The following is a 27500-nucleotide window of genomic DNA, read 5'->3' as shown; positions in this document are numbered from 1 at the left end:
TCTAACTTGTAACTGAGAGAATTGTAAAGGATACACACGGGGCTGTCCAGACATATACCCAAGGTGATTGCCACCCCCCACACACACACTGCTCTCACCAAAAGCCAAAGAAGGTCCCCTCTTACCAAGAAAGGTGGGTCCCAGGCCCGGCTGTCAGTCTGACCCCCCCAAGGCCTCAGCCCCCCACACCCACTGACACACACACGTCACAGACAGCACTGGGTGGATTTTTATTTTAATGTTGAAGGCACAGCCCCCCAGATGACCGAGGCTGTGACTGTGGCTGCCCAACCCTGCCCCTCAAGGCCCAGCTCCAACCCCCCAAAGGGGCAGCTGTGCCAAAGGGGAGGGGTGGGTAATAAGAGGGCCTCCCCTTTTAGGGGGTCGCCTACCTCCTTCCTTAGCCCCAATAGGGAAGAAGCAGGTGGCATAAGTGAGGCAATGATGCTTCAGAGGGTCCCTTGGGGCCTCTCCCCGAACACCCCCCAACACGGGTCTTTGGTGGATGTAATTGCACAGACAATCCATAAAGTGACGGCTTGAGGGGTGCCCCCTCCCAAGAGCAGAGCCTCAGGGAAGGACCCAGGAGAGGTCCCAGTTTCTCCCTGCGGCAACTCAGTGCGTAGAAACGGGAAGGAGCCCTTCCCCGCTGGCTGACGGAGCCCCCTGGGGAAGCGCCTTCCGCCAGTAGAGGCGGTTCTAGCACGGGCCCCGCCCCCCACAGCCCACTCCGCAGCAGGCCCCCCCTCCCTGCATCTCTAACTCTATCTAGTAAGACATAAAAAATTCTCTGCTTATAAAAATACTTCTGCTCTGTCTGGGAGTGGGGGGTGGGGAGGGAAGGGCAATCCCTGGGGATGGGGCGGAGCGATGATGCTGGAAGCCAGGTCACAGCCCCTATGGGGGAAGGGGGTCACAGTGCGGGGTGGGTCGGGGGAGGACGGTGCTAGGAGGAGGGCAGGGGACCGTTGGCTCGGCGGGGCGCTCCCTTGGAGCCTGGGGTCTTGCCGGGGGCAGCAGGCACGGGGGAGACGAGGCGGGAGGTGGCGGCGCTCCGCAGCTTCTGTTTCCGCCGCTTCGCCAGCGGCGCGTTCTCCACGCTCTTCAGGAAGAAGCCCTCGCGTTTGCCCCGGTTGAACGCCTGGCAGAAAATACGACGTGAGGACCCCCAACACCGGCCCGGCCTCGACTTCTAGATCCTAGCGTTGGCTCCCATCCTGGACCCTCCCTCCCATGGCACTAGGTCAAGGCCAACAGGTCCTTGGCCTCCGGTCCCCAGCATTCTGAAAGGTCAAGCCTCGAATCCGCCAGAGACCGGGCCTCGGCTCACCTCACCTCCCCGAGCTTTAAAGACTTCCCTCCGGGAGACCCCGCCTCTCCAGGCTCTGTCCACACCCCCCACCCCCACCCCCACCCCCGCAGGCCCCGCCCCTCACCATGAAGGTGGCGTTGAGCCCGGAGCGCACAGCCGGCCCGGAAGACTCCAGCACGTCCGGCGTCCGGAGCGGGGGCGAGGAGCGCGCGCTGCCGTCCTGCAGCCACGAGCTGTCCCGCAGCCCCTCGAGCTTCAGCCTCTTGGCCGGGTCCACAGTCAGGAGCCCTGGAGGTGGGGTGGGGGGGTAGTATTGGGGCAGGTGGTGTGTGGAGGCAGCCCCCAGAGAGATCCTAACAGCCCTGCGCTCCTCCCGGACCGGCATCCTCACCAGGACCCTGGGCCCGGTGATGATCCCTATCCCGACAGGACCCCGTGGCCTCCCGCTCCCCAGACAGGCTCTGTGACTCCGGCTCCCCACCTCGGACAAGCTCCTTGGCTTCCTCAGACACGTTCTGCCAGGCTTCCCCATCAAGGGAGAAGCGCCCCTCGCGGATCTTGCGCATGATCTCGGCCGCCTGGCTCTGCCCGCCTTGGCCTGAGGCTCCCTGGAAGGGAACCTGTCCCGACAGCATCATGTACTGGGGGATGGGGGGAAAAGTGAGACCGGCCCCAGCTGCGGGCCCAGGGAGGCCAGGAGGCTGACTTCTCAGCCCACCCCCAGGACCGTTCATCCTCGGCACAGTAACTCCTGAGGCCCACGGGCCATGACCCTGACCTCCAACCCAGGATACTCGGGTGCCCTGACCCCAGCATCAGAGCGCCCCTGCCTCTGTATTACAACCTCTGACGCCAGCCTCATACCAAACCCTGCTGTCCCCACAAACACGACTCCTGCCTCCGTTGCCCCTGTCGCCCCTCATCAGGAAGACCTCTGACCTCAGGCTCAGGCGACCCTGAACCCTCCTGGGGGACCCCGTCCCATACCAGAATGACGCCCAGGCTCCAGAGATCGCAGGACTCGTCGTAGCCCTGCTGCGCCAGCAGCTCGGGAGCCGCGTACTGCAACGTGAAGCAGGGAGTCTGCATGGGCTCCGCGGGGCTTTGCGGGCGGAGCCGCGCGAACCCGAAATCGATAATCTTCACCGGGGCTCCCGGCGTGTCGTCGGCATAGAGGATGTTCTGTGAGGGCAGGCGTCCGTCAGAGACAGGCCCTCCGCGCAGCAGCACGCCCCTGCGCCACCCCGCCCCCGGGCCCCGCGCCCACCACCTCGGGCTTGAGGTCACGGTGCACCACGCCCGCCTCCTCGTGCATGAAGCTCACGGCCGACACGAGGCTCCGCAGGATCTGGCTCGCTTCGGACTCACTGAAGTGCCGCTTCTTGCGGATGTGCTCCAGCAGCTCCCCACCCTGCAAGAGCTCCAGCACCAGGTACGTGTGCAGCTGTGGGAAGCGGGGCCGGGTCACCGTCACAAGCCAGGCCCCGCCCCGCAGGCACCGGCAAGCCCCGCCCCTAACGTCAGGTCTCAGAAGGGTGCGCGCCCCGACCTCAAGACAACCCACAGGGACCACCCCTATTTGCCTTCCAGGTCCCCGTCCCTTTGGTCACCTCAAATCCTACAACCCTCCACGCCTTCCTCAAATTCCGTTTCCTTGGCCGTCCTCAGATCCGCCTTCCGGTCCTCCAGCCTTACTCCCCTCTAACCTCACCACACGGACCTCCCAGATCCCTTCAGGCCCCGCCCACGGCTCCCTCAGACCCCGCCCCCTGCCGCCTTCCGGCCCCTCGGGCCTTGCCGCGGCTGCTCCTGCATCCCCGCGGTCCACCAAAGCCCAGAAGGGCATCACCTACCTGGTCCTGATGAACCTCATGCAGCTTCACGACGTTGGGATGCGACTGGCACAGCCGCAGAGCGGCCACTTCGCGCTGAGTGTTCGCCTCCAGCCTGGGAGCAGGGCAAAAGGGGTCAAAATGGAAAACCTCTGGCCCCGCCCTCAACAGACTCTGCTTCTTCGGGCCCAGAAACCGCAGGGCCCACGCACCCCAAGCTGGCCCACCTGCGGCTAAGGATCTTGACCGCGAACTCCTGCCCGCCCTGGCGCTGGCGGCAACGGCGACACACGGAGAAGCTGCCCTGGCCCAGCGCAGGCTGCCGCAGGTCCAGCTCATACTGCTGGAAGAAGGGCGAGTCCTGGGGGTAAAGAGGGTGTGTCAGAGGTCCTGCCTGGGAGGCTTGGAGCCACACCTCACCCCATCTCTCAGAGGTTCCAGACTTCCCCGGATGTCGCCAGATTTCACCAAGGTCACACCGAAGGCACCTGGTACAGCCCTTCCAGGAATCCCTGGCCCTGCACTCCCGAGTCAACTTCTCCCTGCCCTGGCCCAACCCACCTGCATCATGGCGCTCCTGGCCACCGACGCCCTGCCAGGCCGGTCTCCAGCACCAGGTGCTTCCAGCACATCGGTCATCACAGCATTATTGTGGTCAAACAGGATGGACGGTGCAACGAAGGAATATCCCTGGTTGGGGAGGGAGGTGGGTCAGGGGCGGGTGGGCACGGGGACTAGAGGTGCAGGTGGACCCCTGGAAGATCCCTGGGCGGATCCCAGTCAGAACCGGCCAGGAGGAGGGCAGGCCCCAGGCCAGGAGTGGGTGGGACATGCTGGTACACACAGGGCGTGTGGGCATTTTAGTCCAGCTCATCCCGTGATCACTTGGGGTCGTGTCTGTCCCTCACCAGTCTGTGACTCCACCTTTCTCATCACAGGAACACCCCCCAAATGCCCAGGGCATCGCCTGGCACAATATAATGGTCCCCAAAAATGCATGAAAGGACTGTGACCTGGCACCGCACCTGCTTAGCTTATGAAAATGCGAACATGCCCACTGAGAACAAAAAAAATCTGTGTTCCTTCCTTGCAAATCAAACTGTGGCCTCCTCGGCAAGGGGGCTACTGAAGAAACGTAACGGAAACCAGAGTTAATACCCTGCCATTCCGAAGGAGCCATGTTGTGTCGCTTGAGGGGATTCCCAGGGGTAATTTAAACAGGGTGTTTTCTCCTAAAAATGCAGCTTCGCTGTGCGCCCGCACGCAAGCCCCATGCAGGTGGGATTTTTGCCTGTTAGGTTCACTGATACATCCTCAGTGCCCAGATCTGTGCCCGGCACAGGGTATGCACTCAACACATATTTCTGAGTCATGAAATGAATGAATGAATGAATGAGAGTCACCGTCCATTCACAAGAACGGACTTTCTCAAAGCTGTTGAGACAATGGATCGGGCGATGTTCAAGTGCAGAGCTGTCACTTGTGAGAGCGTCACAGAGGCGGACTGACCCATCCATACAGGCCCAGCCCCCACACCGGGCCTAGGGACACAAACTAAACACATGGTCCCCGCCCTCTGGGAGCTCAGGACCAGAGGGGGCAGTCTCAGGGGCGCTGCCGGGACACGAGCTGACCAACTGCTCCAAAGAAGGCGCTGCCTGCAGAGGGCTGGCGTGCTGGGAAGGTGCAGCCCCGGGCCCCGGGAATGGGGAAGACTTCACCAGGGGGTGGCCCCGGACAATGAGGCTAGGAAGTATACTGGGAACTCGCCAGGCGAGCAACAGTGGGGGGGCGGGGGGGGGGACACACCAGGTGGAGGGAACTGGTGTGCAAAGGTACAGAAGTATGTCGCGCAGCCTCTGAGCACTCCGTTGCTGCTGAAGCACCCAGTGGGACGAGAGTGGGCACGGAGGCTGGGGCTCAGGGCAGGGACCACCATGGAGGGCCTCAGATGCGAAGCAAAGGAGGCAGCCTTGCCTGCCAGGCCTATACTCCTAAAATTGGAGGGAGGGGACCTGTGCCCCCGGGCATGTGATATGGTGTGCCACCGGGCATGCAAAGCCACAGGATAAACATGGCACCTCTTCCTGGGTATCTCCTTAAGCAAGTGAATGATTTAAAATAATACTTTTACGTAACGATAAGGAGATACGATGGAGTAGAAGGGAAATTAACGCAGGATTTAAGGACAAACGGTGAAGCTCCAACTGAGCCCTGCCGCTGTGGTCTCCGTGACCGACAGTTGCAGGTTCCCCACCAGTAGGGAGGGCTGGGGACAGGAGCTAAGTCCTACTCAGGGTACAGGGCCGACGCAGTGCCCAAGGGTGAGCCAGGCCCGAGGCTGGCTCCCCCACATCGGGGTGGGGGGCGGGTCCGGACACTCTCACTCACCTGGAAGATGCGAGAGTCTCCAGAGGCGGGGCTGCCCGCAGGCGAGTAGACAGGCTCCAGCCGCGTGAACTCTTCTGCAAAGTTGCTCACGTCCAGCTCGGAGCGGATCTGGGGTCGGAATGGAGCTGGGATCTTCCTCGCAGCCAGAGCAGCCCAATCGAGACCCTGGAAAACAGACACGAGAGACTAGGGGTCAAAGGGCAAGAAGTAGAAACCCTCTCAGCTCAGACAGCCCTCACCGGGCAGCTCCTCGGTGAGACGAGAGTGTGTCTGGCATTCGGGGGCGGGGGAAGGTGCTCATCTCATCTCCCAGCTTCTGTATCCCTCCCCCCCGAGAGCCCGAACCCTATTTCCCCTGGAGAATCACTCTCTATCACACTGAGTCATTCTGGGACTTGTAATAGAATTATCTTGCAAAACAAACAAATATATTCCTCCTATTATACTTAAATCTTACAGGACATGTGCCTGGAATTGCTGGGGACCACCTCAGGGTCTAGTGATGAAGTCCCTGTGCAGAAAAGCAGGACCAAGAAACAAAGAGATTCCTAATGACAGAGGTCCAGCACCTGGATGCAGCCTTGCCTGAAGTCAGACCACTTTTCCTTCAACTTCTCTCTTACGGAAGCTAAAATATGCCCTTTTATGTTTAAGCTAGTGTGGCAGAGCCTGCTCATTGCCTTCCCAGCATTTATTTTCCCTGTCTTCCTTAGTTCTACATCCCCCATGTTATTCCAGGAACCAATGTGCGAAGTAAGACAATATTTTACAAACTTCCTTATAGTTAGGGATGACCAATAACTTGCAAGCAAATATTGTGAGATAGGAGTCGAGGTAAAGATCCTCAAGAGGAAGGTGAACAGCTGGCAAGTGCCCTTTTGGCCCCTACCCTCCCTCCCGGGATATCAGCCTGGAGGGCAAGTGCTCCAGCAATCATCTTGAACCATGAGGCAACTCTGGACATGGTGTCTCCTTGCTCAAAATGGAGGAGCATTTTTTTAAAAAAAAGAAGCTGAAGATACCACAGCAGCCCTGGCCTGCCGACCTCTAGATTTCTTTTATGTAAATAAATAAATAAATAAATAACCCTCTGACTAGTGTAGACCACCGTTCATTCCAATACCTGTTAGCAGTCAAACTATTCCATGGACATTGCCATTACAGGTTGGATTTTTGTCACTTGAAGCTAAGGAGCCTGACCTACACTCCAAGGCCCCAGTTCCGCCGCCAGGGCCTCAGCACTGAGCTATCACCAGAGAGGCTGTCTTGAGAGAAGGGAGAACGCAGAGAAAACGCCCCTTCCAAGCATCAGGCCTCGAAGACCTTGGGGCCTCTTTGGCAGGACCACTTGGCAACCCACTGGCAGCACCCAGGGCCCAGCGTGCACTCGGGACGGGCGGAGGGATTCACGGAAGGAAACCGACATGGCTCGACTACTTCCCCCACAAAGAGACATCTTCGCCACAGACTCCGATTCCTGCCTGAGAAAGCATCTCCAAGGGTCCTTCTAGGCAGGTGCCTGCCAGGGAGACTCAGGGAGATGGATGACACTCGCCACAGGGTCACAGCGTGCCTGGCCCACGGCACATGCCTGTCCATGGGTGCCTTTGTCCCGAGGTCAGACACGTGGCAAGTCTCATGCCCACAGGTAACCAGAACGCAGCAGTGTGAAGGGCGTGGGCCCTGGAGTAACCCAGGCGGAGGGCTGAATCTGTGCTCCCCCACTTCTGGGCTGGGTGGTTTGGGGCCACCTCATTGAACCTCAGTTTCCTCATCTGTAAAGATGGGGGTGATGGGGATGGTTCTGAAGGTCACACGGAATAATGCAAGCCGAGGGCTGGCACAGAGTGGGCGTCCGCTGTTCCAGGACCCTGCGAGGCGATGACACCGGCCGTGCACCGCGCCCGGGGCCAGAGAGGCAGCTCACCAGGAGACAAGATTCACTCCGCACTGCACCCACTCTGCCCTGCGTACAGTCTTAGGCAGTCAACAAACCCCGCACGGCTGGCTGACCGTGCACCTGAATTACAGGCACACGGACCGCACAGAAAGCAACACACCTGGGTGGCTGCTGAGAGCTCAAGAGTGGCTCTTAGCACTGACTCGGGCTGAGGGCAGACGTGGGGTCGGTGCCCAGCCCTACACATTCACTGTACAATCTTGGGCGGGTCACCCCCTTCTCTGAACCTGCCCAGTGAAAGCGCTAATGAATCCATTCTCAAGGCCCTGGCAGTCCGGCCAGTCGGTAAACCTAGAATTTCCCCCCGCCCGCAGGAACACATCTTGCGAGTGTCACTAGCGATGGATGAGAAGCAAGGCCTGCTTTCTTGATCTGGGGTTTTCCTAAATCAAGTGAAACTGGCCAGTCTCAGAGCTTCCTTCCAGAGCGTCCCCAAGCCCGGAGCGGCGGCCCAGACCAGGCATGTGCAGAGAGGTGTGGGGGAGGAGCTCAGAGGCCTCACCTGGAAGAAGGGGTGGCTCTTGACTTCCTGCGCCCCCTGAGGCCCCGCACCCAGCCGCTTCTTGGGGTCCTTGCAGAGGAGCCGCTGCAGCAGGTCCTGCGCCACGGGTCCGATCCGAGGGGGGAAGGGAGGGGAGCACTTCAGGATCCGTCTGGGAGGATTTGGGGGGCGTCAGGGGCAGCGAGCCCCCCCCACAGCCCTGCCCAGCCACCTCAGCTGCCCCCCCACACACCCAGCCCCACTCACCGTGACACCTCCGCCTGCGTGTTCCTCTCGCCCTCCAGGGTGAAGGGCGAGGCCCCCGTCAGCAGCTCAAAGATCAGGATGCCCAGGCTCCACCAGTCCACAGCCTGCCGGGGCCAAGCCAAGGTGAAGGCCTCCCATCCCCCGGGCCCCACCCCGCCACCGCCCCCCACTCTCCCGCCCACCCACCTTGCCATGCCCCGACTTGCTGCGGATGATTTCGGGGGCCATGTACTCGATAGTGCCACAGAAGGAGAAGGTTCGCTCTTTCTGCAGGGGGTGGGGGGGCAAGAGGACCGATTTGGGTCACCCAGCGGCTCCCAAGGCTTCAAGGAGGGCTCGCTGTGGGAATTTCATGAACGCAGGGCCTGGGGCTATTTACCTCTGCACCCCGAGAAACACACACAGAGCCAGGCGTGGAGGAGGAGGAGGAGACAGAGAGAAGGTGACGTGCGGGGTGGGGGCACAACGCCGAGGTTGCCTTCACTCACCTCCTCTGTCAGGAACTCCTTGCTGAGCCCAAAGTCCGTGAGGACGATGTGGCCCTCGGAGTCCAGCAGCACGTTCTCCAGCTTCAGGTCTCGGTAGATGATGCCCAGCTGGCAGGAGCAAGAGGGGCTCTAAGGACTCCTCCCCCCAACACCCTCAGCTCCCCGGGTCGCTGCTCAGGACAAGGGGATCTCCAGTGCGGGAGTGGGCCCGGAGCGGACTGAGCCACTGGATAGGAAAGGCCATTGAAGAGGCAAAAGCAAGGAAGGACAGCCCCATGGTGGACCCCCCACGGGGAGCAGACACCCTAGGTCCCAGAGAGAGGAAAGCCTGTGGGAAGACCCCCATTTCAAAAAGGCTTTGGAAGCCCAGGCACGAGGTCTCCATTTGAGGAAATTCTGTGAACATGGCCCCAGGAAGCAACCCCGAGCTCCCCAAGAGGAAGGCTCCTTGAAGGAGGCACCAGGAGAGGAGACCCCACCGGACAGTGCCAAGGCCTCCCTTCCAGGAGGCCTGGGGAAGCAGCCGCAGTCCCCATGACCCCCAGGAAGCCCAGAGAGAGAGACCCGTGGCGACAGGCACGTGGCCAGGTGCTCACCCACCTGGTGCAGGTGCTCCAGAGCCAGCACGATCTCGCCCGCATACACGCGCACCTCGGCCTCCTTGAAGTGCTGGCGCTGGTAGAGGTGCGTGAACATCTCGCCACCGTTCACGTAGTCTGGGAGGCAGAGTGGAGGTTGGGAAGCATCCCCCATGGGTGGCCCCAGTGGCTTCCTGGCCCCCCCACCCCCGAGCTTGGCAGGCACCTGCCCTTACCCAGGATGAGGTGCAGCTTGGCGTCGGTCTGGAAAGCGTAGTGCAGCGTGACCAGGAAGGGCGCCTGGCGCACCAGCTCCAGCACCGAGCGCTCGGTGCGCGTGTGCTCCCGCGTCTTGGCGCGCTGCACCAGCGCTGCCTTGCGGAGCACCTTCATGGCGTACAGCTTCCCGGAGTCGTGCCCGCCCGCCTTCCGCACCAGGAACACTTTCCCGTAGGCTGTGGAAGCAAGGAGTGGGCAGAGAGTAGGCGGTGAGCAGGAGGGTGGTGCGGACTGGTGGGTGTGGGCGTGACGCCAACCCAGGAGGCTGTGCAAATTGGAGAAAGGAGCTGGGGTGAGAGGAAGGTGTGCAAAAAGTTGGCAGAGCTTTCGAAGGAATGGTGTGCGCAGCGCCAAGAGGATGCTCAGCAAAACCAGGGAGGGGGTGTGCAAACCAGGCTGGGGGGCATGCAACTCCACGAGGCCTGCAGTGCAAGGTGGGGGCGGGGTACCTGCGAACCTGGGGAAGATCAGGCAGACTGGATGCGAACCCAGGGAAGGGAGGCAGAGGTGCATGCCGACAGGGGAGGCGTGTGCAAACCCGAGCTCAGAGTTTGCAAAGCGGGGGAGAGGGCTGTCATATCAGAACAAGGAGAGGAGCTGTGCAAATCGCCTGGGAGGGCTGCAAGCCCCCAAGGGCATTGACAAATCCAGGAGGCCCCTGTGGGGAGAAGCAGCCCTGAGAGTGGGCATGCAAACCCTGGCGGGGCAGGGCGGGGCTGTCAAGGCAGGCTGTGCCAGGAAAGGGTGGGGGGCATTGCCTGTTGCCTGGCCCAGAACCAGGCGGGTGTGCCGGCGGGAGGCCCAGGGCACGGTGTGGTGCGTGGGACATGTGCCCGGTGGGTGGGGGTCCTCACCTCCCGTGCCCAGCACCTTGAGCAGCTCGAAGTTCTCCACGCTCACCTTCTCCTCATGCCCGGTCAGGTTGGCTGTGGGCACAGGGGGCAAATGAGCCCAGCCAGTGCATGACCCCTCCCCGCGGCCCCGGCTGCCGTCACCCCTCCCTGCAGCCTCCGGCTGCCCCCGCCCCACCTTCGGTGATCTGTAGCTCCACTGCGCAGCCCTCCTCCTCTTCCTCGTCCCCCATGGCGGGCCGGTAGCTGGGGCCCCGCGCTGCTCGGCTCCGGGCGGCGCCGGTTACATGGCGGCTCCGGCCGGGGCGGGCGCTTCCTGGTGCCGCCTCCAGGTCGAGTCGGGCGCCGGCACCGCCTCCCAGCTCCCCCAGCTCCCCGCCCCGCGCGCGGCCTGAGTCAGGCGCTGGAACGTGACAGCACGACAGCGCGGCTGCGAGTGGGCGGGCAGGGACCGGCGGTCGCACGCGGGTGCACGGGGCGGACCGCGCGACACTCCCGAAGGCTTTGGAACACCCTTTACGAGCCATGCCCGGGGTCCGTGGACAACCTCCGGCCCCAGCTGGGCAGTCGATCCCAAGCCGGGCGCCTGCCGCTGGGATGCCGGTGGAAGCCAGCAGCGCTGAGACCCGGAGGAGCCTGTGCCCCCAGGGGGGCCCACGCAGGTGCTGTGCAGCCTTCTCACCCCAGGTGCCATCCCAGCACCTCAGGGCAGCCCAGCACCTAATTCTTAGCCACCAGTGAAAGTGAGGGGGTTCATAAAACTCAGAGCCCACCACTTTTTTTTTTTTAATCGCTCCGTGAAGGCTGCAAAGAGGGAAGGGCTTCCAAGTCCCCTTGACAGATCTGCAGCCTGAGGCCACACCACTGTCCTTGTCCAGTGGCTGCCAGCACAGGGTCAGTCCAGCCCCTGTCACTCAAGGTGGCCCACTGCCCTCGGAGCAGCCTAAGAGGGAGTTTGGGTCCTGGAAGCCACACAGTCCAACCGGGACCCTCTCCCCTGGGAAAGAGCCTTTAGAACAGGTTAGGGGGGGTGTCTAGGAGCTCAGGTGCCCTGCTGACCACAGCCCTGTCTGTGGACTCCCCCCATCCAGGGAGCACCTAGAGGGGGCGCTGAGAGCATGCTGGAGCCAAGCCCCACGCGGTGGCAGGGAGAGATGTGGGGATCTCTTCATAGCTGACCTGCAAAAGCACCCCAGGCCTCAGCCCCCTCCACAAGCCCACCCAGCACCACACGCCCCTCATGTGGTCCTGCCCCCGGCGCCCCCAAGCCTGACTCTGTACCCACACAGAGCCCACAGCAGGCCCCAAAAAGGGGCGTCAGAGCCGCACAGGGGTGGCCTCCTCCACCATCAGGCCCACAGCCCTGGCTGGGCTGGCCTGGCCTGCAGCGCTTCGTCCCACTCCCTGACAACGGACAGGGGCCACCACCAGGGCGGGGCAGCTGTCAAACTGCCATCCCAAGGCCTGCAGGAGGGGGCCTGCAGCTGGAGGCCAGGGGGCTCACGCCCACCCCATCAGCCTCTGAAACCCGAGCTCAGAGGAGGCAGGCAGAGCAGCCGGTGTTCCCCCAGGGGCTGCGGAAACCGAGTTGAGATGCTGCGGGTGGCCCTGGGGAGGCTGGTCCGGCCCCCCGCCCCAGCGCTGCCTGCCCCCCGGGTTCAGGCCGCCTCACCCCGGCCTGGGCGGCCCCGCCCTGGCCTGGGAAACCCGCCCAGCCGCCCTGGCCGGGGCAGCCCCAGGTGCCTTGACTCACTTCCTGCCACCCAGCCTAATTGCCCTTTTCCTGGATGTCATCCCAGAGGCCCTGTGTCCTTACCACTCCCTGTATCCCTCCGTGACAGCCTCAGTACTAGGTGACAGTCACCAGGCTGTGAGCTCCCTGGGCAGCGGCCCCAGCCCAAAGGGGTGGGGCAGAAATGGTAAGGAGACAGGAAACAGTGAAAGGAGAGGGTGCCAGGGAGGGGAGGGCAGGGCCTCCGGGGTTTACCTCCCCGACCCCAGAGCCCAGACCCCCCTTTGTAAGCAAAGGCTGAGCCCCAATTCAGGCCCCACCCACTTCTGGCTACCCAGACCCCCGCTCTCCTCCCCACCCCACTGGGACCCCACAGGCAAGCCCCCTGGCCCCTGCCCTGCCCTGCGGCGGGGGGAGGATGGCAGTGGCCCCAGGCCCCACCAGCGGAAGACTCCCCGCTGCAGGCGACCCTGGCGTCTCGAGGCTCTGGACACAGCCACAGACACAGTGCGCAGACTCGGGTGGCTGTGACCCAGCTTTATTCTCGTGCTCCTCGTGTCCCAGCCAAGGCTCAGAGGTAGGTCCAGGCCACAGTCTCCAGGGAATGGTCCTTGGCTCCGGGCCGGGGCCGGAGAGGGGGCTCCCTTGTCCACTCCTGCCTGCCTCTGCCGCCCGGGTCGTCCTCCAGGAACCGCCTCCTCGGCAAGGGCCTCGGGGCAGAGCCGGAGCCTCGGCCAGCAATGGCTCGTGGGGGCCCCCAGTCCCCGCTGCTTGCCCGCTTGTCCCAGCTCCATCTCAGGGTCCCAGCACCAGCCGTGGAGGACCGAGGGTCCTGGGCCTCCCTGTGCCAGGACTTGTCCCGGAGGCCCTGGCTCCCCAAGTTCTTGGGCTGCCTGGGGCCCCTACTGGGACTCCAGCGGCAAGGGGACCGCACTTCCAAGCTCCCCGGCCACTCCGTGTCACTGGCTAAGGGAAGGGGCGAGAGGTTTTTTCTCCGGCTCCTGTACCTTGAGGTCTGGAAGGAAAAGACTCAGCTCAGGCCCACTCCCTTGGAGGGGGGGGCTCCCAGCAGGGGACTTGACCCGCGGGGCCCTAGGTCTCCTGCCCACCCTCCGCCCCTCTAACCTTCTCTCAGCTCTCCCCGTCTCATCCCAGCGGCACCAGCCGCCTGGCCAGGCCTCCGCTCCCTCCGCCTACAGTGCCGTTCGCCGGACGTGTCAGCACTGCAAACTCTCCTCCCCTCCTGGTCTCCGCTCCAACTTCACCTCCCCAGAGCACCCTCATTAAAGCTGCACCCCCACCCACCCAGCGCTTCTGACCCCTCTCACCCTGCTGTCCTCCTTGCCCAGCACATCCCCAGCTCCCGCGACCCAGGGCTCGGCTGCCCGAGGCAGACTGAGCAGGTGAGACGTGGCCGGCCCGGGCCGCGGGGGCTGGGGTGCGAAACACCACTACACTGGAAAGGCTCCGAAGGAGAAAATAGCCTAGACTACCTTGTGACCGGCTCTTTTACACGGGCGGCGTGTTGAACTGGTAATGATTCAGGCTTATGGCGTTAAATAAAATATGCTATTAAAATTCATGGTACCTGTCTCTTTTTACCTGTCTCTGATGAGGCCACTAAAAATGTTCACGTTATCCATGTAGCTCACACCTTCTTTCTCTGGGACTGTCACAGATAATTACTGTTCTCTGCACATGGGTCCCTGCCTGCCTTCCACACCCGAATGTCCCCCGCTGCCCCCGCTGTCCCCCTGCCGGCTCGTCACCCGCCCGCATGAAAGCTCACCGTCAGACCAGTGAGCGGAGGAAGGAGCGCGGCCAGAGCCACGCGCAGGGTGGACACCCCACTCACCCTCTCCGCCGGCATCTGCTTCGTGTTCCGCCAGGGTCTCGACGGAGCCGTCCCATCCCACTCCGGGGCCTGGGGGGGGGTGGGGGGCACAAGGCAGCTGCTGGGCCACCAGGGCCAGGACAGGGGTGGGCAGGCTTGTGGGGAGACTCAGGGCACCCCCCTCCCCCAAGGAGTCAGTGGGTGGCTCCACGGGGAGCTGGGGGCTCATGAGCGGGGCCCCTCGTCCCTCACCCTTGCCAGAGGAGCCGAGCGGCCCCAGTGGACGCCGTCGGAATCGCTGCCGGGGGGTGTCCCCGGGGCTGAAAGACTCAGAGCTTCGCCCCACCGGGAACCGGGAGCTGAGCTTCCGCCGCTGCGCGCCTGCCAGAGTCTCATCCCGCAGGCAGAGGGAGCTTTGGGCCCGGCGCATGGGTGCCGGTGAAGGGGACCCTGCAGGGGGCACAGGCAAGGGGGCATCAGAGCGGTGTGTGTGGAGGCGGGGGGGTTGGAGAGGGGCCGGGCAGCGTGGGGGGCGGAGGGGTAAAGCTGCACAGGGGCAGGGCGAGGAGGCTGCAGGGGAGGGGCGGGGCCTGAGTGAATGCGGGGCGGGGCCTGGGTGAACGCGGGAGGGGGCCGGAGGCAGGACCCTGTGCTGGCGCTGACACTAACTCACTCGGTGGCCTTGGGCGAGGCGCTGCCCCTCCCCGAGCCTCGGCTTCCTCGTCTGCTGACTGGAATGAATGACCTCTCACTAAAGCCCCCTGCCGCTCCGAGGTCCCAGGCACCACTGTGGATGGGCAGGACGGGGTGGGTGGCGGCGCAGGCTGGAGGGAGGTGCCCGATGGGGGGGACGCAGCAGGGACACAGAGCAAAGCACCACGGGCCCCGTCTGGGGTCAGCAGGGAAGGCCATCGGGGAACATGTATGAGACACGCAGGAAGGAGGAGGCCAGAGGCATTGGCAGGAGCCAGGGTGGGGGATAAAGGACAAGGGGTAGGGACCGACCCGGTCCCCTGCCCCAGACCCACCTGTCCCATCTGCCTCCCTGCCCTCGAAGAGCTCCGGCTCAGGGGGGCCCCCCAGGCTCTCGGTGCTGCCAGCCCCATCGACCCACGGGCGTGGCCCCCCATGGAGGCCCCCCTCCCGCCGGGGCCGTATCAGCCTCTTCACCTTGTCTGTCAGCCAGCTGCCCTTCCTGGGGGCAAGAGGGCACAAGAGGGAGTGAGGCCACAGAGGAAGAGGGCAAGAGGGTCGTGTTGGGGATGTGAAGGCCAGGCAAACCCTCACTGGGCCTGGGCCTGGGCCTGGGCCTGGGCCTGGGCCTGGGCTGGGCCGCGGTCAGAGGGCAGGCAGGGTCGAGATCTGAAGGACCCCGGCCTGGGGGGCGAGGGACCACTCACTTGGTCCGGGGCAGGGGCCCAGGCTCCAGCACGCGGTACTGGTCCATGATCTTCTCTACCAGCTTCTGCTTCTCACGGCGCAGGGCGTTGAGCTGGTCCCTGGGCGTGTGAGGGGACGGGTGGGGGGGCAGGAGTGAGCACGCAGCATGAGGCCCCACCAGGCCCGGACAGGAGCAAGGCTCGGGGTCCAGCAGGTACGGCCCTGCCAGGTGTGAGCACCCTGACACACTCCTGTGTGGGGTGACAAAGTGCCCCAGACCCCCAGGGGGCCTCCGGGCATCTCCCCCTGAGCAACCATAGGGGTCTGCAGGACCGGCTCCGGCCCCCGCAGTCCGCTGCCCACCCCCAACCTGCTCACAGGTACTCGCGCTGCTCTCGGTGCAGGTGGTCCCGGCTCTCCAGGCTGCGCTCCAGGAGCTGCCGGTTCTCGCGGCTCAGGGCCTGCACCTCGGCCAGCAGCTGCCGGTTCTCCTCCTCCTGGGCGCTCCGCAGCTCTGTCAACAGCTGTTGGGGACAGACGGCAGACCGGGTGGAGGTTCAAGGGGCTGAGGCTGGCTACTCTCCACGCCAGCCCACCCCTGCCCTCCAGCACCCTCCGGCCCCGCTGCAGCCACCGCCCGCCCCTCCCCACACCTCGCACTGTGTGGTCAGCCGGCAGGCACTCAGGTCCAGCTGCTGGTTGGACTCCCGCAGCCGCTGGCTCTGCATCTCCAGCTGTGCCCGCTCCAGCTCCAGCCGCGCCAGCCGGCTCCGCAGCTCCCCGCGTTCACCCTGCAGCTCACCCCGCTCCCGGGACACCTCTGCCAGCAGCTTCTGAGCCCTGTGGAGGCAGAAAGAGCCGTTCTCAGAGGGGACTTGCCCCCCCACCCCGGGCTCCTCCTGAGGCCCGGAGGTGTGCTCGAGAGAGGCAAAGCAGGACCCCACAGGGACAGGGACTGAGTCACCACCAACCCACTTCACAGAGGGAAACACTGAGACCTGGCCCGAGAGGCTGATACCTGTCGTGCTCGCTCTGCAGCCTCCGCAGCTCCTCCTCGAGGCCCCGCTGCCGATGCCCGTCCTGCATCAGGCGTTCACGCTCCGCCAGCAGGGCCAACTCCTGCGCCTCCACGTTGGCCCTCTGGGCCTGCAGCTGCTCGTGCCTGCCATGGACAGGGGCTGAGAGGGCTGCCGGGACCCGGGGGCAGGGCGAGCAGGCAGCCGGACTGTCTGAACTGGGGGCCTGCCATCTCCTACACATAGCCCCAGGCAAAGCCACAGGGCAGCATATTGCGCCAGGTGCTCACACAGGTGCCAGGAAAGGGCACAGCAGTGAGGCTCCAGGTGGTGGCGTTTCCCCTCAGGGAGAGGGGGTGTTTGGGGGAGACGCACCTGCCCTGCAGCTCCCGGTGGGCGAGCTCCAGCGCCCGCATGTTGGCCTTGAGGTCTCGGTGCCGGGCCAGCAGCCCCTCCAGCTCGGCCTCCTGCCGCCGCTGCAGCTGGGCCAGGGACTCGTGGTCCCGCAGCAGGGACTGCTGCTGCCTGCGGGTCTCCTCCTGGGACTGCCGCGCCACCCGCACCTCCTCCTCCAGCACCCCCAGCTTCTTGTGCAGCTCCTGGCCCTGCACCTCCAGCACAGACTTCTCGGCCTAGGCCAGAGGAGGGAGCGTGCACCGCAGGCCAGAAAGAGAGCAGGGCAGGGGAGGACAAGGAGAGAAAGCTGCGGAGGTGGCCCCGGGCTGGGGTGGGGGCAGCAGGGAGACGGAGGCAGAGGCTAATGGGCGAGCAGTGGGGAGAGGTGTCATGGCTGGTGCCAGGCCATGGAGAGGGGCACGAGAGGCACAGGGCAGAGATGGGACAGACGGGGCTGGGGTGGGCCGGGAGAGCGCTCGGAACTAATGGAACTGATGGCTGGCTGTGAAGAAGAGGGCTGGAGACCAGACTATACGGGCACAGGCGCGAGGGCTGGAGGCAGGTGGACGGGGAAGTGGAGGTGGGCAGGGGTAGGAAGGAGGGAGGCAGAACAAGGTGGCTGGGGTCGGGGCACAGACACGTGACTAGGGAACAGGGAGAGATAGTCGGCTGGGAGCTGAGGCAGGGAAAAGGGTCAGGACACAGCACAAAAGGGGCAGGGGGCAGTGGGCAGTGGGCAGGCATGGCATGGGGAATGGGCACCCGGCCGCCACCCACCTGCAGGCGACTGCTGTGCTCCTGTGCCCGCTGGCTCTGCAGCAGCAGCTCCTGGGCCCGCCCCTGCAGGCTTCCCAGCTGCCCCTCCAGCAGCTGCAGCTGCCCCTGCAGAGCTGCCTTTTCGGCCACCAGCGTCGCATTCTGCTCAGCGGAGAGGGGAGTTAGCAGTGGCCAGGCCACGGCCCTCCCAGCCCCCACGCCCACCACGGTCTGCCACTCACACTGCGCTCAACCTCGACGAGCCGCCCGCTCTGGGCCTCCATGTCCCTCGGCTCCGAGTGTTCCTCAGGCCCCTGGCCCGCCGCGGGTCCCTGGCGCAGCTGCAAGGAGAGGCCCTGGGAGGTCACACAGGGGACTGGCAGTGCTTGGGGAGGGCACAGGGACCTTGCAGAGGGGTGGCCCCTTGCGCCACAACCCTGCACTCAGGGGTTCAGGGTTCCGTCGCTCCCTCACTCCCTGCCCTGCCCCACCCACCTTCCCCGCGGTTCTGCAGCACAGGCCTTGCCCTGCTGCTTCTCCTGCATGTGCTGCTCTTCCTCTGGGCCCGGGCTCCAATGTCGCTTTCTCCAGAAAGCCTCCCCTGACCCACCCCATACACACCAACAAGGCAGCCTGCCGGGTGTCCCCAGCCCCTGACACCATGCGAGGGCCTCCTGGTCTCCTGCCTCTGTCCCAGGGGGACTGTGCGCTCCCTGAGCACGGTGGCCTGGTGTCGGCTCCACCACACCACAGCGCGGAGCCCATATGCCACAGGGATGTCAGAAATGACAACCAACTTATCACAGTGACAGTCATTGATCTTACTAGAAGGTGGGGGGTGGGGCGAGCAACAAACACACAGCAGCCACCTCAGAGCACAGCCACCAGGTTCTGTGCGTTTGAGGAATGGGGAAACGAGGCCCCCAGAAGACCACCCGGCCTTGCGGAGCCAGCTTGACTCCCAGCGCAGTGCTCCTTCCAGCGGGCCCCAGAGCAGGGCGCATGGTGAGCAGCTCCTGGCCAAGAGGCAAGTGCCAAGGCCAGAGGGGCCCTGGAGGAGGAGAGCCCAGGCAGCCTTGCTCTTCCCCGTGCAGGAGGGAGGGAGGGGCGGGACAAGGCCCGCGGCGCCCCGGGGCTGAAGTCTCGCCTGTCGCAGCTCTTCTTCCAGCTGCAGGGCCCTCTTCTTGAGCTCCATCAGCGCCTCTTCCTTGCTGGTGGCCACCGCCTGCAGCTCCGTTTTCAGTCGCTGCTCCAGGCTCTCGTACCTGCCGGGAGAAACCTGAGCATCTACCTCGCCTCGAGCCCGCGCCCGGCCCTCTCTGCCTCCCCGACAACGACGTCCCCACCTCTGGTGCTGCAGCTCCTGTTCCCGCAGAAACTCCTGGCGCTCCAGCGTCGCCTGCTCCAGCTCATGCTGCAGGCGCTCCAAGCGGGCCCCCAGCTCCTGGCCCCGCACCACAGCCTTCTCCAGATCCTGAGGGCAGACAGCGCAGGCTCAGGGCCAAAAGGACAGACCGCTGTCTTCACCCAGGGAGGCGACAGACGCAGAGGCCTGAGAGTCAGGAGACCCGGCTTTCTGTCCTTGCTGTGTCCCCCTAGACAGACATCTTTAACCCTCTGGGCCTCTACTCCCCGGTCTGTAAAACGGGAGCAAAGCCTGGTCACCCTGCCAAGTGGGCGTGAAAGAACTGAGCGTTGTGAGCCTGGCCGGTGGGAGGGAGGCTCCTGGCACTTGCTGGGCATCTTCACCTCTCTGAGCCTATGGTTCCTGGCGCGCCCGGGGACAGCTCGGTGTGTCCTACATGCTGCGGCCACACTAGCCATGTGAAGGGAAGGGGCTCAGCGGGGGCAGGTCTGCAGAGCGCCCACAGCCACCGGGGATGGCCAGAGAAGACAGGAACTTGGTGAACACCAGGCCTAACCACAGTGGGGGCTGGGCGGGGGAGGACAAGAGATGCTGGGGCCAGCGGGCCTCTGGCAGTTGGGCCACACCATTGCAGAGCGGGGCAGGAGGCCCACTTTGAGCTGCGGGCCCCAGAGGGAGGTAGACCAAACCACTCTGGGGGGTGGGGGCCCTGGCAGGATAAAGCCACAGGGAAGGGCCCGCTCTGGCCAAGCGGCCTGCCTAACCCTGCCTGTGGGAGCCGGGTCTACAGCCTGTGCTCTGACCTTCCTGGCTTAGCAACACCCCCCCACCCCCCAACCTCAGGCCTCCCCCCAGGATCAGTGGACTTCCAGGCACCCTTGCCCAGTGCCTCTCACTGAAAAACTACAAGTCCCATGATGCCCTGCTGCTGGCAGCCAGGGGCTGAAGATCAGAATCGCAGTCCAAGGAAGGAGACCTGGACCTCAGCCCAGACTCCCGCCCAGCCCTCCTCCAGGCCCAGGCCACAGGCTCCTGGTACCCCCTCCACTGCACCTCCTGCCTGCCACCCAGCCCAGGAGGCCCATGTGGACAGCCGCCTGGGCCCCTGCTTCCCGGACCTCCCTCCAGCTGGTCACCTCCTGTGGTGCCACTGCCAGTTATCACCAGGAAGTGCCCTGACCAGGAAACACCACCAAATTCCCCACCTAATCCGAAGCCTCCTCCACCCTCTCAGTCCTCAGAGCTGGCTCTTCCAGCCGGCCCGCCCCGCCCTCACCTTCACTGCCCGCCTGCGGGGCTCCCTCTCCACGGCTGCCCCGAGCTCCCTACGTTCATTATCTTACAGCATCCCGTGAGGCAGGTCGCTTCCAGCCCAGTGTCACAGCTGAGTAAACTGGGACTCAGAGAGGTTAAGTAACTTGCCCCAAGCCACACAGCGAAGGAGGGCATTCGGGCTCTAACCCAGGTCTGCCTGGCAGCGTCTCCGTCACATCCTACAGAGCAGACCCCAGAGACAGCTTCTCAGCTTTGCCCTCTGACCCACACCCCGACTTCTTACCCTCCCCAGGCCTGTCCTGCACCCTGCCCGACCCCCGGTCAGCCTAACCGCGTGCTCCCCGCCCCGCTCCGCTGGAAGGAGTCCCGGAGACAATTCTCCCTTCTGGACCTCAGTGTCCTTGTCCGACACAACAGGGATGAAGCTGGAAACTGTCAAGTGGAAGTTCAGTTCCTGTCTGAGGCACAACCTGCCCACAGCACTGGAGCCCTCGGACCCGAACCCCCTCCCCATCGCCTCGCTGTCTCCTCGGAGTCCCCCGAGGGGCCTTTCAGCACAGGGCCCTGTCCACTCTGCCCCGGTGGCTCCCGCTGCCCTCGTGAGAAAAGCCACAACTCCCTCTTCGCTTCGAAGGAGGATGAGGCCCTGCCCAGCAGGAGCCCTGCTAAAGGAATTCTCACCTCCCTCCACTCCCTGCCTCGCACTCCACCCTGACACACTCTGCCTGCACCTCCTTGCTCGCTGCCATTCTCTCTCCTCCTCCAGGAAGCCTTCCCTGACGTGTCCCAGCTCCCTGCACAGGTGAGTCTCCACCCCAGATGGGGAGCACTGCCGCAAGTACAGGCGTGCTGGCTGCCTGGTATGGGGCCTGGCGCCAAAGAGACGCCCCCAAGCATGCTTGAGCGAATGAACAAAGGGGGTTCCAGGCTTTCTCTCTCTTCCGTCGTCTGTCCCATTCCAGCCAACCCCACCTGCCACCTGGACCACAGGCACAGCCTCCTAAGGGCCCCAGGCCTGCACGCCGAGGTGACCCTCCTCAAACCCAGACTCCCACGGGGTCAGCCACACCCCTGGGAGGCTCTCCAGGCCTGGGGACGGAGCTCAAACACCTGAAAAGCCGGCCCAGCACACCCCTCCGGCCCCCATCCGCCTACTCCTCCTGGGCCCTGAAAATCCTTACAGCCTTCCAGTCTCTGCACTGGCTGGTCCCTTGGCATGAACTACCCTTCCCTATATAATGAAATCTTGACCGTTCCTCAGAACCACCCCGCCACCCCAGCCTCCTTGCCCCAACGCTGGCATCAGCTCCCTCTCCCGCAGGCTCCCACAGTGCTTTGCTCGTCCTAACTGTCTGGCCAGCACGCACTGGGCTCTCCCACGGCCACCTCCTCTGGTCTTCCAGAAGACCCGCCAGGGCAGCTGTGAAGAGTACCTCCCTTGTACAGAAGGAGGCGCTGGGGTGCGGGTGAGCAGCTGCTGCGGTCAGAGAGGCACTCTGGCTCCCCGCCACACTCTCACCCCCCCCAAAGCCACACCCCCCAACCAGAGGTGCGGACATGCGCCCCTTTCCGGGTCAGGAGTGCCTCGGGAAGGCAGGAATGGATTTTACCTTTTCATCTCCAGTCCCAACTAGATGCTGGGCACTCAGCGGCTGCGGATATAATGAATAACCCCAAACTCCAGCCGCTGGCCTGGCACCCCATTTCCTGACGCCAGATGAACGAACGTGACGAACGTGAGCCCCCACGTACCTCTTGGAGGGCCTGCCTCTCCCGGCGCTCCCTCTCGGCCTCCTCTAGGTGCTGGCGGCTCTCGCCCTCCAGCGCCTGCAGCCGCTCCTCCGCGGCCTCAGCCCGGGCCCGCAGCCGGGGCGCCTCGCGCTCCCACTGCCTCCGCTCCCGGCCCGCCGCCGCCAGCGCCTCCGCCAGCGCCTCCCGCTCCCGCGACGCTGCCTCCAGCTCCCGTCCGGCTGCCTCCACGGCCTCCCGCAGCCGGGCCTGCTCCTGGGCCTGGGCCTCCGCCTCCCGGTGGGCCTCGGCCTCTGCCCTCCGAGCCTGCGCCAGCTCCTCGGAGAGGCGAGCTGCCTCTGCGCCTCGGGCCTCCAGCCTCCGAGCCTGGACCTCCAGCTCAGCCCGAAGGGCCTCAGCCTCTCGCCTCAGCCGAGCCACCTCCTCCCTGAGGGCCTCCTGCTCTGGGCCACCACGGGTCAGGGTCTCCCCTGCGGTTGGACTCTCCAAGGCCTGGGCATCAGGAGCCCTTTCCGGCTTCTGGGCTGGGTCCCTGGTCATCCCCTCCAGCCTCTGGTCCTGCTCTCTGGCCTCTGTTTGCCCCTCGGGCAAGGCCGGCCGCTGGCCTGAGGGCTCCGGCTCCTCCAGCTGCACGGGGAGGCAGGGCTCTGTGGGTCCAGGCTTGCTTGCAGGCGCCTCCTGTCTCAGACCCTGGGCCTCCGGCACGGACTCCCCAGTCCCTCCTTCCAACAACTGCTGGGCCTGGATCTTGCTCTCTGGACCTTGTGGGGGGGCCTCGGAGGCAGAGGTCTGGCGAGGGGCTCCGCAGTCAGACCTCTCCAGGGCCTCCTGTGTCTCCTCAGCGGGACCTGACTCTTGGGCCAGCACATCTGAGGTCTGGGGGGCCGTGGCAGCCGTCCGGAGGGGCCTCTCTGTTGCTTGAGTGTCTGGATCAGATGTCTGGGGACACTCCGCTGACCCCTTGGGGGCTGAGTCTGATGCCGGGGAAGCCGAGTCCGAGGTCTGGGGGTCTTCGTTGCCCCCCTGGCCAACCAGACCCTGGGGGCCATGGTCTGAGGCCAGGCAAGTCTGGCGAGCCACCGCCAGCTCTGGAACCATGGAAGCTTCCCTCTGGTTCTGCTCCTCCAGCAGGGGGGGCTGAGGGCACACGAGAGGGATGGTCCAGCCCAGCAGAAGCCACCAGGAAGGCCCTACTGGGACGGTCAGGGAAGGGCGCTCACTCACCTGGCCACCTGGCTGCCCCTGTAACACCTGCAGCAGGGCGCGAAGCTCCTGATTCTCTCGCTCCAGGGTCCGCAGACGGCCAGCCTCTGCCTCCTTCACTTCATCCTGTATCGAGGGGGCTGCTCCTGGCAGGGGTGCTGGGGCACATGAGATGAGGTCAGGACCCTCCTCATGCTTAGTCCTGCCACACCACCTGGCTCCTCCCCTACACCCCCACACCCCTACACCCCCAGAGACCTGGGGGGAGGGACAAAGTCAGGAGCCATCCCTACCACAGCTGCAGGAAAACACAGGCAGCCCCCCCCCAGCCCCTCCACTGGGGCACCACTCACCCTCCCCAGGAGAGCCCGGGGGCGGCTCCAGGCTCCGCTGAAGTTCCAGCTCCAGCTCCACATTCTCCTCTGCCAGCTGGTCCACCTGATGCCGCAGAGAGGCCAGCTCCTGGGGGGCGGGGCAGGGAGAGCAGGGTCAGACAAGCCTTCCCTACCAAGACCAGTGTGTGGGCTAGAGGGTCACTGGAGAACACTGGGAGTAGGGGTCACAGGGATCACCAGGGGACCCCGCGGCACCGCTGGGGTCCCGCTGGCAAGCTCACCGCATGAGCCTCGCCCAACCGGGTCCGCAGAAGCAGGTTCTCCCGCTGGGTCTCGTGCAGCCGAGCACATCGCTCCTGGGCGGCCTCCAGCTGCTCCTCCAGCAGGGCCTTCGCCGCCTCCAGAGTCCCAGAGAGCGCTCGCTCCTCCTGCGGGGAAGGGGGCGCAGAGAGCCAGTGCCCTGGCCCCCAGCACTCCAGGGCCGCAGGTCCTGCCTCCTCACCCCCACCAGACCCCACACCTCCCCGCTCCGTCTGCCGGGTCCTCTGCAGGCTCTTTTTCCAGGCACCACTCGCCTAGCACCTGGCCCCGCCCTTCTCCTATGTAGGCCCCGCCCTTCTCCTATGTAGGCCCCTCCTACTCTCCTATGTGGGCCCCGCCTACTCTTCTACGTGAGCCCCGCCTACTCTTCTATGTGGGCCCGCCCCTTCTCCCCAGAAACTGCCTTCCAAGGTCGCAGCCTTCTAGGCCCTACTTATTAGGCCCCACTGCTAAGGACTCTATCCGATACCATCTCCACTGCACTGGGCCCTGCCCTCCTCCCTAGGACCCAACCTTGCCTACAACCCCTACCTTACCCCCCCCACCCCCCCACCCCCCACCCCCCACTCCATCTGCCCCATCCTCCTGAGGGCCTTTCCGCAGACACCACCTCACCCATTTCTCCTAGCCACGCCTGTTCCCTCGGTAAGGCCTGACTCTTCTCTAGGGCCACGTTTGCTCCTCCTCCTCTTGGTCCACTCGTCTCCCCTCAGCCCCCGCCCCCGCCCCTCCGCAAGCCCCACCCTCCCTCAGCACTGCCACCGGACTCACCTCCAACTGGCCCTTGCAGGCTTCGGCCACCTGCAGCCGCTCGCGGCAGCGTCGCAGCTCCTCCTGCAGCCGGGGCAGGCGGCCCACCCGCTCCCGCAGCGCCTCTACCTCCTCGCGATACAGCTCGGCTCTCTTGGCCTGTCCCGACAGCGTCTGCGCCTAGGCCGGATGGTGCGGAGCTGGGACTGGCCAGCGGTGGTCACAGGGATTGGGGACCACAAGGAGCCGGGGTAGGGGTAGGCAATGGGATGCAGGAGGTGCGGGGAGAAGGTTAGGAAATAATGGCGGTGGCAGGGAGCATCGGAACGCACCTCCTGGCGGAGCCTTCGAACGTCAGCCTCTAAGCCCTGCACCTCTTCCTGGGAGTCCAGCAGCAGCTCGGCCTTCTCCTCCCTGGAGGAGAGAAACCCTGGAGGGCTCGGGACCGGCAAGCTCCAGCCTGATCCCTGAAAAGTGGGGCCAGGCCCCCCCCCATCCAGGCCTCATCTGCCCCTCTCCCCCATGTCCCGAGCCTAGCCTGCCGCACTCACAGCTCCTGGCGCAGGCGCCGCAGCTGGGCCTTGGTGTTGGCCAGCTGCAGGGCCAGGTGGTTCGAGGGGCCCTGCAGAGGGGTCCCAGCAGGAGCCTCAGGCAGCAAGGGGGTTGGCTGTCGCTCCAGCAGCAGTTCAGCCAGCCGCTGTGGGAGATCAGGGTCAGAGGTCAGAAGTAACCCACCTTATGCCCCCCAAAGCTGCCCTCAACCACCACATGTGAATCTGGAGCTTGTAGCCCTGCTGGCCCAAGATCCCCAGGCCCACCCCCACACCTGGGCCTCAACCCCCATCTCCCCCACACACCTGGGTCTCCGTGGCCCTCCCATTCCTCCACTTGGCCCTCAAAGCCCCCTACCTGGGCCCCCACATCACGCTCCCGTGCCAGTCTCAACAGTGTCCCCATCAGGTTCCGGGACAGCATCTCCAGCTCTGGAGATGCCAGCTCTCCGGGCTCAGGCCCAGCCAACGCCAGCACCACGCCCGCCCCAGGTTGGGTCACCTGGGTGGGCAGGGAGAGCAGATCAGCCTCAGAAGTCGGGGGCAGGGTGTCCCCAGGTGGCACCGGTCCAAAGCCGTACCTCCTGGATGGCAGCAGCCAGCTCACTCTGGACCTCCAGGCTGAGGCCCTGGATGTGCCGGATGAAGAGCTCCCGATGCTCACACTGCAGGGGAACCGGTGGGAGAGGCTGACGCGGGCGCCCCCCCCCCCACGGCCGGAGCTGGACGCTGCCCTTCCCTCCTCCACTCACCTGCACCGACGCCCCCAGCAGCAGCCGAAGGATGCCTTCCAGCTCCTCCACTGCCTCCTCTGCAGGGCCCAAGCCACAAGGGGTTAACAGGTGGGGGGGAGGGGGGCTAGACTCAGGGAGGGATGGTGGGAGAGAGGGTACCTACCTGAGAAGGGGTCAAACCCCAGTGTCTGGAGGTCTGGGGGTGGCGACAGGATCAGCAGCTGCAGCTCCTCCTGGGGGCGGAGGGGGCGGGAGATCATGCGATGGGCCCTCCTGAGGGGGCTCCCAGGCTCAGCCTCCCCTCCCAAACCCTCACCTGGTAGAAGTCCCTCAGCCATCCCCACAGGTGGCTCAGGTTCCGCACCCGCCGAGCTGGGGGATCGTCGGGGCCCCTGATCATCCGAGGGGTCCCTCGGGAACTAGGGGCGCTGTGGACCCAGGGGGTGTGATCGGTTGGATGGGGCAATCAAGGACCCGCCTCCCCTCAGCCAGGCTCTGCCCTCGGCCCTCAGGCTGTGTCCACCAGCCGCCCCAGCCCCCTCCCCTCAGACCCCTAAGTTGGCCCTGATGCCCCTTACATGATGCCCAGCACCCGGAGGAGCAGGGCCCCATCGCTGAGATGCAAGAACCTCTTCTCCGGACACAGGGGCCCCTCTCCTTCTTCCTCCTCTTCCCCCTCTGGTTCTTCCGCCTCTCCCACCAGCCCAGCCAGACCCAGCGCCTGGGGGAAGCAAAGACAGGTCAGCCGGCCCAGATGGGAGCCCCCCCATTCACAGAGTAAATCCTCAGCTTCTTTGACCTGCCCCCTGAGCCCACACAGCCCCCCCCTCACCAAAAGCCTGAATGTCTCTGGCCCCCCCGGGGACTGGACCCCTTTTCCTGCCTGCCTCGCAGCTGCCCGGACTTCAGCCCCACACGTACGTCCCCCCCCCCACTCCCCAGACCGCAGCTCTGCCCACCGCGACGCCAGCCGCTCCCTGGGCTCACTTCCCTTCCCCAGCGCTCTTCCACCTGCCGCCTCACCCAGGTGGCCAGGCTCCCACTCAGGAAGTCTCTGAGCCTGGGCCCCTTGGCCCCATCCATGACAGGTCAGGGTGTTGGTCCCGCAGTGGCGGCTATACCTGCCCTGAGAGGAAGAGGAAGTCCCCGGGGGGGGGGGATCCCAGGCCTAGCCACAGACGCCGTGCACCGCTTCCTCCTTCCGGGTGCAGGCCGGCCTGTGCGCCCCCAGAGTCCTGCCTCTGCCCCCACTTCGCCACGCCGCATCGACCCAGCATCTTTGGCAGGCACTGAGACAAAGAGGGGAAGGTGGGACTCCCCTGGGAGGAAGGCCTGCAACTCTTGAGGCCTGGGGGACAATGTCAGGTGAGTTCTCCGCCCCTCCGGGCCTCTGTTTCCCAACTTGAACCCCGAGAGAGGGTGACCCTCCTCCCTGCACCTTACAGGGCCTCCAAGAAGGCTTCTGGCATCACAGGGGGAGTCTGGGCACCCGCACCGGCATCTTCTCATTTGCTGGCTTCCTGGCCCCTGGATGTGTCTCCAAATTACCCAAACTGTGGCCCTGCCCGCGAAGCCTGGCTCGGGTGCCAGCTCCCCCAGCACGCCCCGCTTTGGCCCCCACTCCCATATTCTATGCACACTGGACTGAGAGACAGGACATCTA

The 27500-nt window shown here is 64.7% G+C and overlaps 2 protein-coding genes across 8 annotated transcripts; both read right to left on the bottom strand.

The window, feature by feature from the left end:
• Positions 1 to 211: 211 nt before the first annotated feature.
• RPS6KA4 (ribosomal protein S6 kinase A4) lies at positions 212 to 10782 on the bottom strand. 3 transcript variants are annotated; one of them, XM_028516541.2, is made up of 17 exons: positions 10618 to 10782; positions 10443 to 10514; positions 9546 to 9764; positions 9332 to 9447; positions 8732 to 8839; positions 8430 to 8510; positions 8244 to 8347; positions 7998 to 8148; positions 5536 to 5700; positions 3706 to 3834; positions 3372 to 3505; positions 3166 to 3259; positions 2583 to 2756; positions 2300 to 2494; positions 1794 to 1953; positions 1437 to 1600; positions 212 to 1141 (listed from the first exon to the last, which is right to left on the bottom strand). In XM_028516541.2, the coding sequence occupies exons 1-17, from the start codon at positions 10670 to 10672 to the stop codon at positions 947 to 949; spliced, it is 2316 nt and encodes a 771-aa protein (XP_028372342.1). In that variant the 5' UTR covers positions 10673 to 10782; the 3' UTR covers positions 212 to 946. The 3 variants fall into 3 exon arrangements, with proteins under 3 accessions (XP_028372342.1, XP_028372343.1, XP_035885565.1); XM_028516542.2 differs by having other exon boundaries at positions 1794 to 1932; positions 10618 to 10772; XM_036029672.1 differs by lacking the exon at positions 10618 to 10782 and having other exon boundaries at positions 10489 to 10514.
• Positions 10783 to 12693: 1911 nt separating this feature from the next.
• On the bottom strand, positions 12694 to 27216 carry CCDC88B (coiled-coil domain containing 88B). 5 transcript variants are annotated; one of them, XM_036029669.1, is made up of 28 exons: positions 26861 to 27216; positions 26416 to 26558; positions 26154 to 26265; positions 26001 to 26070; positions 25856 to 25914; positions 25685 to 25768; positions 25462 to 25605; positions 25104 to 25249; positions 24885 to 24966; positions 24574 to 24732; positions 23763 to 23909; positions 23500 to 23608; positions 23168 to 23304; positions 21947 to 23080; positions 18900 to 19027; positions 18701 to 18818; positions 17796 to 17894; positions 17575 to 17715; positions 16777 to 17033; positions 16404 to 16547; positions 16039 to 16225; positions 15764 to 15909; positions 15406 to 15504; positions 15034 to 15200; positions 14679 to 14792; positions 14258 to 14455; positions 14018 to 14095; positions 12694 to 13186 (listed from the first exon to the last, which is right to left on the bottom strand). In XM_036029669.1, the coding sequence occupies exons 1-28, from the start codon at positions 26918 to 26920 to the stop codon at positions 13131 to 13133; spliced, it is 4518 nt and encodes a 1505-aa protein (XP_035885562.1). In that variant the 5' UTR covers positions 26921 to 27216; the 3' UTR covers positions 12694 to 13130. The 5 variants fall into 5 exon arrangements, with proteins under 5 accessions (XP_035885562.1, XP_035885560.1, XP_035885563.1 ...); XM_036029667.1 differs by having other exon boundaries at positions 17796 to 17900; positions 18707 to 18818; positions 26861 to 27215; XM_036029670.1 differs by having other exon boundaries at positions 14027 to 14095; positions 17796 to 17900; positions 18707 to 18818; positions 26861 to 27215.
• Positions 27217 to 27500: the final 284 nt, after the last annotated feature.

This window comes from Phyllostomus discolor, chromosome 6 (assembly GCF_004126475.2).
Source record: "Phyllostomus discolor isolate MPI-MPIP mPhyDis1 chromosome 6, mPhyDis1.pri.v3, whole genome shotgun sequence".
NCBI classification, from domain to species: Eukaryota; Metazoa; Chordata; class Mammalia; order Chiroptera; family Phyllostomidae; genus Phyllostomus; species Phyllostomus discolor.
This window is presented reverse-complemented; position numbering and strand designations above follow the sequence as displayed.

Coding starts and splice junctions, on each gene's coding strand:
- RPS6KA4 (XM_028516541.2), bottom strand. CDS start 10,672: ATGGGGGACGAGGAAGAGGAGGAGGGCTGCGCAGTGGAGCTACAGATC. Junction 8,348..8,429: donor GCAAGTCGGGGCATGGCAAG/GTGGGTGGGCGG, acceptor TGGCCCCGGCAG/GCTGTGGACTGGTGGAGCCT. Junction 5,701..7,997: donor AGAGCCACCCCTTCTTCCAG/GTGAGGCCTCTG, acceptor TCTGTTTTCCAG/GGTCTCGATTGGGCTGCTCT.
- CCDC88B (XM_036029669.1), bottom strand. CDS start 26,920: ATGGATGGGGCCAAGGGGCCCAGGCTCAGAGACTTCCTGAGTGGGAGC. Junction 25,606..25,684: donor TGGCTGCTGCCATCCAGGAG/GTACGGCTTTGG, acceptor CTGCCCACCCAG/GTGACCCAACCTGGGGCGGG. Junction 17,716..17,795: donor TCGTCGAGGTTGAGCGCAGT/GTGAGTGGCAGA, acceptor TCCGCTGAGCAG/AATGCGACGCTGGTGGCCGA.